The sequence below is a fragment of the Limulus polyphemus genome, unplaced genomic scaffold (assembly GCF_000517525.1).
Source record: "Limulus polyphemus unplaced genomic scaffold, Limulus_polyphemus-2.1.2 Scaffold1484, whole genome shotgun sequence".
In the NCBI taxonomy this organism is placed as follows: Eukaryota; Metazoa; Arthropoda; class Merostomata; order Xiphosura; family Limulidae; genus Limulus; species Limulus polyphemus.
In genome coordinates, this window is record NW_013667094.1 from 97571 (window position 1) to 108820 (window position 11250).

The 11250-nt window shown below is 32.9% G+C and overlaps 1 protein-coding gene across 7 annotated transcripts in view; it reads left to right on the top strand.

Annotated features, from left to right (window-relative positions):
- The window catches only part of LOC106463792 (potassium voltage-gated channel subfamily H member 6-like), a 218516-nt gene that overhangs the window by 56795 nt on the left and 150471 nt on the right, over positions 1–11250 (top strand). For 6 of the 7 annotated variants that reach the window (XM_022391384.1, XM_022391385.1, XM_022391386.1 and 3 more), the window contains exon 2: positions 7315–7545. In XM_022391384.1, the coding sequence (XP_022247092.1) occupies positions 7315–7545 (231 nt within the window). Of the gene's footprint in view, positions 1–2662; positions 2667–7314; positions 7546–11250 lie in introns of those variants that run through there. The other variant, XM_022391389.1, reaches the window with a different exon arrangement.

Below are 11250 nucleotides of genomic sequence, written 5' to 3' on the forward strand. Positions count from 1 at the left end.
ATAATACATTGTTAAGTAATGTCAGTCTACTCTTATACAAGGTTCATTATAAACCAAAAAACTATTTAGAAATATTATATCTTAAAACTTATCATCCACTAGGCTCAGCGGTAAGGCTGCATGCTAAAATTCGGGTTTTGATACTCGTGGTGGGTAGAGCACAGATAGCCCATTGTGTAGCTTTGTGCTAAACATGAACAAACCATTGGCACATTAAGAGTCAAGTTTTATTCAGGCAGGACTTCAAAAGCTGTCACAGAATCATGTTGAGCTAGGCTTCCGTCATTTTCAGTCTGTATATGAAGATTATTCGTAAATGGACCATCATGTAAACATCGTTGACAGTCGTCACTGACCCCTGTAGTAGCCTGCACACCGACATTAATTTTTATTAATACCACCAATCTTGCATCGATCCACGTGACCCTGTACCATGTCCAAATTTAGGCTGCGAATTCACATTCTTATACACACACACACACACACACACACACACACACACACACCTTCTTCTACGTTTTCTTGTAAACAAACACTCAAAGCTCATGGTTTATTTCTAAAATGTATAGTTTCACAATAAAATGCTTATGTGCCCTCATTCTTTTGTAAACTGTCCATATTTTAGTTTCTCAAGCTATAATTTAATTTGTTGATTCAAAACTTCATCATGAACTCGTACAAAGGATGGCATGAATCCAGTTCCGATTAAAAATTTGGTTCTAAATCATTATAGGAATTCTTTAAAGCAGTTAATGTACTAATAATCCCCGAAAATACATTAATTTTAATCTCTTTCAATAACTAATTTCTAAACATATTTTATAAAACCAGTATGTAGTAGAAACCTGTTATTCGTTTACATTTTATTAGTAACATTACCCACAATAAAAAAAAAGAAAAACTAATCAAATTTCATGTAAAATGTTGCAGACTTTAAATGGTTTTAATAATCATGTTTTATATTTGGTACTTTCGTGGGTCAGGCTGGTTCAGTAGAATGTGTAAAGGAAGGCCCAACGTTCGAGACGTGATATGTTGCTGAACACGTTACACACTTTCAGAGCGTTGTAACCGCAACAGTCAGTTACGTTATTTGGTCAAGTTTGTTTGTTTGTTTGAAGTTAAGCACAAAGCTACACAACGGGCTATCTTTGCTCTTCCCACCACGGGTATCAAAATCCTGTTTCTACGTTGTAATTCCGCAGACTGGGAGACATTCGGTTAAGATTAGCGGTTTAGGCAAATGGTGCTGCTACCGACTGTTGGAAATTATGGGTTACTATGCTTGAACCGTTGAACCTCTGACCTGGTTGTTTAGCTAGTTTATCATATAATGTGCCTTTCAAGTTGAAAATTCCAAATTTACTTTCTTAGTAACTCGCTGCTTTAGTGAAAGTTTATTTTTGGTGAATAAGATCAAAAAGACTGTTTCTTGAAAAACAACATATTTTGAAGTGTAAAGTAGACATAGCATAGAAAGATATATATAACCATGTTCTAAGTTTGGTGCAACTGCTATTTTTTATGTCATTGTTACTTATTAGAAAGTGAAAGGAGAATAAAAATACATAGAGGAAATTTAATATTAAGATATTTTCTTTTAAATCTTTGTAGAAATATACAGACAGTAAACAAAATATCCTTTTTAACTTTAATTTTATGGAGAATAAATTTCTAATAAGTCGTATTATATACTACATAGTTAATGAACCAGTTCACAGTACATTAAGAACTGCGAGACACAATGAATGAAGTTCCAAGTGAAATGTCCGTTGAAAGATTTAAATTACACTTTTCCTGACCTTAAAAAATGGTTGGTATTAGGATCATGAACCAAGACATTTGCCTGATGTCTCCAGTGTATGGTTGTCAGAAGATGGAGATCTAGATGAAAGAAATAAACAGAAATACTTGTCACTAGATTAGAAGAAAAGCTGTATGTTTATGTATGTATACACACACGTTTTTATGTGATAGTTATAAGCCCGCAAAAATGAGAAGGGAAGAATAAATGATTATAAAAAGAAAAGTGATCACCAATTTTAAGATAATCAGTTTCACGTATCTGTGACCATATATTTAACTTGTAAATGTAAAAAATGTATTCCAATCCAGTCTTAATGGAAATAAAGAAGGGGACTCGTGTCTGTAATATTCCGTGGTGGTTTCACGTGTGTAAAGGCGAAACCAATTTAAAAGCGTGACTAGAGATTGTACACCACGAACTTCAGGTTTTCAGCACAGTTGTGATTTGAATATACAGTTATTCAATTTTCCCTTTCAAAGCACACATTCACTACCTTAAATGAAAATTTGCAAGGTATTCAAGCGAGTAAGTATTACAAATCAAAATGATTTGAAGTTATTTGCTGTGAAAAAATCTTCAACGTGGCATATTAACAACTCTGATATTTTTGAACGAAGAAAGGTATATTTTAAAATTTTTTATCAAATTAAGGGTTCATTTCTATATAGGAAAAAGAGCTATTGCATTTATCGTAGTGGGTTTTATATTTTACAAAAAAAAAAAAATATCCTTGAGCATAATGCTCCAGCTATCTGTCGAACAGAAACAAAATCAGATATTCGAACAAATTTATATTGATGTATTTGAAAACAAAAACACCACTTTTTAAATTGCGATGGCTGATGAGGCTGACATCTCAGTTTTCGAGAACAGAGGTATAAGCTAATCTAGTATCGTATGAACAGTGTTAGACCGTTTATTTAAAATCTTTACACATGAATGAGATCTGATGTATATGTGAACCACGTTACGTAAAATGAAAATGTGAACTACCCAAGAACGCCAGTAGTTGCAAGAATCCGAACTCATGAATTGTAAATATTTCTTAGTAAAACCGAAATTCTGTCGAACTGATTTTAATTCGGATTTCTGGAAATGCGTGGTATATGGATAGAATATTAATTACACATGTATATAGGCGGAATGAAACTGAACGTAACTATAACTCATGATCCTTATTAATAGTATCACATACCTTGCAGGTTGTTTATATCTAATACATATGCATAGATAGAAATGTCGTCTAATTGCATTATTGTTGTCACGAAGTTGTATATGTAGACTGTACTCGCTCAATGTAAAGACTTATGAATGATGTTATTGTAATTGATGGTTTTTGTAATTTTAGTATTTCATTCAATGTTCAAACTTTAACTGCAAAGTTTCGGTAAAATGAGACATAATAAAAATAAGAATACCTAATTTAAAACGAGTTTAATATTGTTTTAGCACGGTCATTGTTATGGTTTATCAAACTGTGGGAGCATGCGTGAATTACGTTACTCAGTTAAGTGCAGGGACGAGTTTAGTTGAGGTCGATTACAAAAAACTGTTTATGTTATAGTTAGAAAAATGCAGGAGTTACATTAGTTGTTAGGAAACGTACTCTCTGTTTAACGTTTAGTTTTAAAACAGGAAGTACTGATGTCAGTTGTTAGGTAAATTAAGTGACGATGTATAAATGACGTTTATGTAGTATGAAAACTAAAGAATGTTTAATATATATGCATGGACTTTCTGGTCAATAAAATACATAGAATACATGTTACAGACAATTATACATCTTCATTACTCCTGAATTGTAATGTATTCTGTAATTCTGAATTACTGTACTCGCTCAATGTAAAGACTTATGAATGATGTTATTGTAATTGAACTATCGCAACCAATCAAGTGGTTGCTCCATGAATATCCGGTGATATTCTTATGATTTTAGTGCAGACTTCTAGTAATTGATCAGATAGAATCTCTATTTAGCTATGATATAGTTGAACATTTTTGTGATTTTGTTCATGAAAACTTTGTTCTAAGTGGTTATACACAGGGTCTGGCCACTTTATTGGGAACTGTGTACCATTTAAGACTTGTGTCTGACCTGAACTGAAGTTTCAAATTAGGTTTATCACATTATGTCAGGTGATTTGTTGTTATTCTAATAGATTTTTGGAAAGGCAAATATATTGCAGGGCTCAAAAGAGGCATGATGGTGGGTGCGCTTCTAGAATGTGCCACGGTAACCAGAACGGTTTCTTTGGTAAGTTGCTCCAAGACATTGGCCGCTCGACTTTACCAACATTAGAAAAAGTTTAATAAAATCTTTGCTGCGAGAGGAAATTGTGACCGTAAGGACGAAACGACAGAAAGAGTAAAAAGGCGGTTAGACAGGCTGATAAAGTCCAGACGTAATCAAACAATTCACCAACTGATAGGCATTCAGTTCAGAGCAATCCACGCCAATCTCCAGCCATAAATTGCGAAGAACATTTCAACCAATGGACTGTGCCAGTAGTAAATCATTTCATAAACCACTGGATTCAGTTATGAACAAGAAAACAGAATTAATAATTAATTAATGACACCTTTTATCTTAGCCATCATTTCTGATCAAGTGCATCTAGCGATGCTTCATGTGTACTCTGATGGGCACAGATACTTATAAAATGGCAATTTCATCCACTATGCCCAAACTATGCAAGCATGGTTTGAATAACATGATGGAGTCTTCAGGTATCTCCAATGGATACCACAATACCCGCATCTCAATCCAATTGAGCATATTTAAGATGATCTTGAAAGATACATTCGCTATCGCTATCCTCTGTCTATCTTGTTCCATGAATTACATACAATATTAAAGATTAAATAGGGGGGGGGGGGGGCTCAATACACCTTCCAGCATCTATCATGTATTCTATGCCACGTCGTACAGTGATTGTTATTTAAGCAAACGATAGCTCAGTCCCTTATATATTGAAGATACTTCGAGTATTAAGAAGAAAACTGGAGAAGACTTGTGATTAGGGTAAAAATTAAAGTGAATGTCTAATGCTGTATTTATGATTATAAACAAAGTTAGTATTTAGTTAAAAATGGAAACGGTTTTATTATTACATATAAACTAAGAAAATATTAAATAAACAAGAATTTAAAGACAGAAATTCTGCTTCGTATTTTTATATTAATTTTATGGACCCCATTAGCTCAGCGGTAAGTCTGAAGGCTTAGAATACTAAAAAAAAACTGGTTTTCTAAACCCATGGTGGACACAGCGCAGATAGCTCATTGTGTAGCTACGGTGTAGTTTTATAAAATGAAACATGACACTATCAATTCAACAATAAAGTTGTTTAAAAAACTATATAAAAATTTAAGTGAAAAAGTTAAATGACATTTTTGAAAATTAAACAAATTTATATAAAGAACTCTAACTACCAACTTAAAATATTTTATTTTAAATAGAAATATTTTCTTAATGCAGATTTAAATTTTCTTCCTTACAGCCAGCCTCAAACAAATTTACATATACAGGTTAAGGTTTAAAAAAAAAAACATTTGTTGTACAATTTAAAAAATGCTCAAGACAAAGAATAAGACTGTTCTTTATTTCTGACATGCTAACCATGCGGATATATTTTCTGTCTCAAACTTACAGTTTGACTCGCTTATTATTGCCCCCTAGTGGCGCAGCGGTATGTCTGCGGACTTACAACGCTAAAATCCGGGTTTCGATACTAGTGGTGGGCAGAGCACAGATAGCCCATTGTGTTGCTTTGTGCTTAATTACAAACAAACAAACACTTATTATTACGTACAGTACAAGTTAAAATTTTAATTCATTTAATCGAACTACAACTGAAACCTCTATAGATCTTGAAAGTAACAAACTAAGTATCACTTTTGATTTCATCGATTTTCTGGATGTATCTGAAACCATATAATTCATATCTGTTATCTAAAAATTTTGAGAACATATAATGTTTGCATTATTGTTTAACACCTGCCTCATGAGCTAGCCCAGCATCGTTTAGTACTGAACCTAGGATGGTCATCAAGGAGGTCATTCCGGAAATCGGTCATTTAGGGTTATTTCGATAGATTCTCGACAAATGAAACTCGGCACAACTTCTAAAACGAAAAACAAACAAATAACTAATTATTAATGAAAATATAACAATGAAATCTATGTGGATGACAATACCGGGCATTAATAATACCATCATTCTGATATTTACTATTAATTGTAGAAATGACGTTTCTAATTTGAGAATCGTTAGGAAAATCATCTTGTAATGGCATCGTGCATCTTCCTCAACTTCAACACTGCATCTTTGGGCTTTATTGTGCCATTAATTTTGCAAAATATTGAAATTAATGATTTCTTGTATAAGATTCCAATCCCTCCCCCTTTTTTTAAAGATAACGATACTATTGTGACCGTTTTTTATGTTTCGCTATCAATGCAGTAATAAACTGACGAATCTCCGATTTAGCTGACATGTCAAATCGCCTGGGATACTTTCCAATAAGTTCTTTCCTAATCCGACCTGGACACACGGTTTAGCTTTAATCACTACACTTAAACCACCACATTCACAACCATATCTGGAACATTTCAAGCATGTTTCATTGCTACATCGTTTTACTTTACATTTACTAGTTAACTCCTCCATATTGGCTCTCATGATCTCGGGTCAGGTCACGGGTGGAGTCACAGGTCTGGTCCAGCGACCGAGACGTCCAAAATAATACCAAACGTCATCTTTTTTTGTCTAATAATAATGCAAAAAAAACCAAACTCAAACACTTCCGGAATGACTAGTTTTTGTTTTGTTTTGGTGTGTATCCATAACATGATGCCCGGCTGGCTCGTGTGGCAGAAGTTGAAATACTATTAGAAAATACTTGTTTCAATTTTGTTTTAAATTTTCTGTTCGTTGATGTGATTTTACAATTACCTACAATGTCTTACAATCGTTTATCAACAAGATGATTTGAAAAACCAAATATTCTGGCTGATATAATACCGTAGGTAGTTACTATTCGATACGATTTGTTTTAATTCTTCAAGTATAAACTTGTATCTATCTTCATGATAATTTCAATAAATCGTTTATGAAGTATAAACGGAATATTTCCTTCACTGTATTTCGGGTGAGAACATCTTACCTTGATTTAGTGGTAGTATTTATTTGTTTATACACAATATCTGTATAAAAATAGGTAAATATACAATACTTTGTAAAGTAATTTACAAAAACGTTTAAATCCACACTAACAGAACAATACCACGTGTGAAATGTCGAAAGTGTTTCCATTCAAATTTGGTATTGTTCCGTTAGTGTAGTTTAAACGTTATTGTAAATATCTGTACATTACTTCCTGTCAGTTAAAGTGTAAAACCACATTAATTAAGATAGAACAAGTAATATCATTTAAGCTATCAAAAAAAATTATATCTTTCTTTTTTGTGATATCTCTAATTAAGTATAAATTAATCTTTCTTGTAGATAGAAGTTTCATCGTATGTAATGCTCAGGTCGAGGACTACCCTATCATCTATTGTAATGATGGCTTTACCAACCTTATGGGTTTCACACGGGCGGAAATCATGCAGCGTTCCTGCATGTGCGAGTTCCTGCACGGTCCTCTTACCAGTCCTCACGCATTCGCCACCATCAAGGAAGCCTTGGCTTCATGTGAAGAGCTTCAGGTAGAAATAGTGTACTACAAAAAGGATGGTAAGAGTTTTCACTTTGAATGACAGGTGTATAAACTATCAGTTGTCTTCATATCATAAAGAATGTGTAATCTCTGAAATAGAAACAATACAAACCATAAAACAGTTGTGAATAATTAAATTTGTAAAAACATAAATTGTTCATGTGAAACAATTTTACAAGAAACGAGTTAAAACATTGGTGGTAATGTGATAAATTTTGATATCTAATTCGCATTTGTTTAGTATGAGAAAAATATTCGAATCGGATATAACTTAATATACAAGAAATAAAGGGAGTTTCGGAGTTATTGGTATGCCTATTTTATTCAGTTTTTACTGAAAAACAGGTTATGTAAGAAACCAGAAAGTGAGAGTTAGAATCCAGTGAAATAACTTGGAGCGGGTTTTTCGGAGTAAAATTTCACACACACACACACACACACACACAACAAAAAGATTGGAAATAATTCACTGATAGAAAGTACGTTTTTTGTAAAAGGTTCAATAGTTTTATTCATTAAAGTAAATTTGTCGTGAAATGTGAAGAAGTGCCATTAAGAGAAAAATTAATTATTATTTTGGAGAACGTTCAGAAAAAAGAAACAGCTATACCATTGTGCAAAGATGACGTACTACCAGAAACAGTATGAAGAATGATGAGTATGAGAAATATTTTAAGTCAATAAGCAACACATGAAACATCCCCGTTGTTAGAAGATGTTTATATTACTCTGACAATTACAATTTTGCCATGACTGCACACGTGACCATTTATAACCGGAAAAATCATACGACACAGAGTAGAACTTCATTAGCGTTGAACATGTGCGAGAAATCTATGAGTAAGATAAATAATAACGACACACCTTCGGAAATGACACGGCGCAACCTGAGGAAAAATGTACAAAGCTCTAGAGGTAATGGAAAAAATCAGATCCGTACGTATAGACTTCAAATTCACGATATTTCGCGACCAATACTCTGACAATGCCTATGTTTGCAAAAAATCTAAGGTACATTGTCTATGCCAATTTGTAATGACTATTTCAGCATTGATAAAATCTTCCACAAGTACTTAAAGCTAAAATAATGTTAATAAGAGTTTTACAGGGTCGTAGAAAACTTTTCACTTTGGGGGTGTGCTTTCTCTCTGGAACGTACACCGTAAAGTAGGAATCAATAACAAAGACGTTTTATCAGTGTTGGAACTTGTCAAAAGTCTCTTTAATGCTACTTGTTTTAGTTGTCTGCGGCCTTGTTTTATAATTATTGAAAAATGCGTTCATTATCCTTCGGTGCTATATCAAACTAATTGTGAATTAACTTCTTAACATTACTACTTATGTCGCATCTATTGTTTAAGTTGCTCAATTTTTTCATTCTTTTACGATATTGGCCATGATTTTTAATTTTGAATAAAGGGTCATTATGCTAGTCTATAACTGCCCCCTTGTGTAAGCCTAAGGAAGCCGATAATATTTTAGCTTTTTTAAGTCGTGGGATTTTGACCTTGCTCTTAAAGCCTAGTTTTCTGTTATAATATTCTGTCGTTTTAGCTTACTAAATCCGTATAACTGTAAATAAATAAAACAACAACAGATAATCAATTTTCATGAAACGTAATGCGTAATTTAAGCATGTTAATTTTAAAAATTTTTGCATTTTTTTTGTGAAAGTAATAGAAGTACAGGAAAGTATTGTAAGTATCGCGTATACTGTTTTCAAACCTGTAATGTATCCTCAAGACAAAAACACGAGTTCAAAAGAAACACCTTGCTTATTGAATTAATTTGTAGAACTATTTTTTGTTTCAATTCATCGGGAAAAGTCTAACATTCCGAATAGTTAATTTTGTGTCCGTTACTGTCACATTCTTTGTATCGTTTTTCTCTTTCTCCTGACCTTATCTGAATACATTTCCCAATACACATGATAAGTTAGGGTTTGTCATACGAGTTAAGTCATTCATGCTTATCAGTTACTGTAAAATTTATATGATCTAGAAAAACGTGTTTTTGACTGCAATTTATTGCGAGATAAGCATGTAGAATATATACAAGTGCTTGGCAGCTGTCCTCATTGTTTAGCTTCGTTGACTTTTATTATCTGTGTAGTTTGTTATCATTATCATATATGCCGGTTTCTTTCGCTAGTGATTTCTGCGGCTAGAAACCTAATTTAACCATATGGATTTGTAACCTGATGGATTAATTTCAAATGGTTAAAAAAATTGTGTGTTGAAGATATAATTCAAGAACAAACAAATCTCTCACCTGTATTTTCACATATAGGTAATTTGTGAACACACGCATAATTTCATTTATTTTTTATGAATATTATAATGTTTCTGTTAATACTGATATACAGTGTGTCTAAATTTATGTATCTCATTTGACAATACTCTGCAGTGTCTTGGAGTAATATTAAAAACAGTCGTGCTAAGTTCGTTCTTGTTTCACGGAACTATTTGGAACGCACGAGTTTATAGCTCAGTTAATTAAGACCATAGAAGTATGGTCTCTTCAGTAGCTATTTTTTAAATATTGAATAGATGTCGAGAATAATTTCTGGAAGAATGAGTTTTAAAAGTAGCTGCTACTTTACAAAATAAGGTCGATCTTTTTTTCCCCTGACTTGCAAGCTGACATCTGTACTTTCTCCTAAGGCTTCCTTTCTTGAATGTCATCATTTTGAGGTTTCCTTTTGTGGCCAGAGAATGACGGATCAAATACTAGAACTGACTTTACACGTACTTTTATATTTTTCTTTAAAGCTGAGAAAATATTTTAGCCAGAGAAAGGTTCAAGTGAATACAAATTTTAGTATTAATTTATCCACCTTTCACTTGAATATTTAAAACTTGCACATTGGTCCGTGTTGACGGAGAACAAGTTTGTGTTTCTAATGGGATGTGGACGTCATTAAGGAAGTTATAAACCAAAGTAGCTAATTGCAAATGTAGAACCAACTGTTAATTGAATACAAGATGGTTCTAAGTAAAAGTAGTTTGAAAGAAATGGCACATTAAGACCTTTGATGACGATTAAAAAGAGGTGTGTGTGTAAGTGAGTTAGTGTGTTTCTGTGTGTCTGGTTTTATATATTCTGTGAGCTTTATTTCTGTTGAATCGGTTTCGGATATCTAAGCAATATTATAAAGACAAAATTGAATCTGTGACATTTTTTTTCCTCTCACAATCTACTGTTATACTTTTTGTCAGCTCGTGGAAACTGTACAAGCGATAAGCATACAAGTTCCCTTAATTGTAGTATGATGAGTCTTGTAAAAAAAACAATTTTCAAGTACGCTCAAATTATCAACAAGAATGGTGCAAGCTCAAATTAAAAACGACTCATAATATGAGTGTTACAGACGCAAACAAAATGACAACGGGTTTTTATATTTATTAGCTTTATTGAAAATTATTATATGTTAAGATTACGTCTTCATCCAAGGCCATGCCTGTAGCCCCAGTTATCCAGGGTAGTAATAAGCAACTCTTGGCAATAGGAGTCCAAGGCCTCACTAACATAATCTTATCATCCAAACCTTGACCCACAACGTCCCAGCCGAAGTTGTTGAAGTATACCCGATTTCTTTATTTCATGAAGTTGTCTTACTCAAGTGGCTCTGTGGTAGTGAAATAATTCACAAAAACATCAATATTTCGCACTTACCAAAACGTATTTTTAATACATTATATATATATATATATATATATATA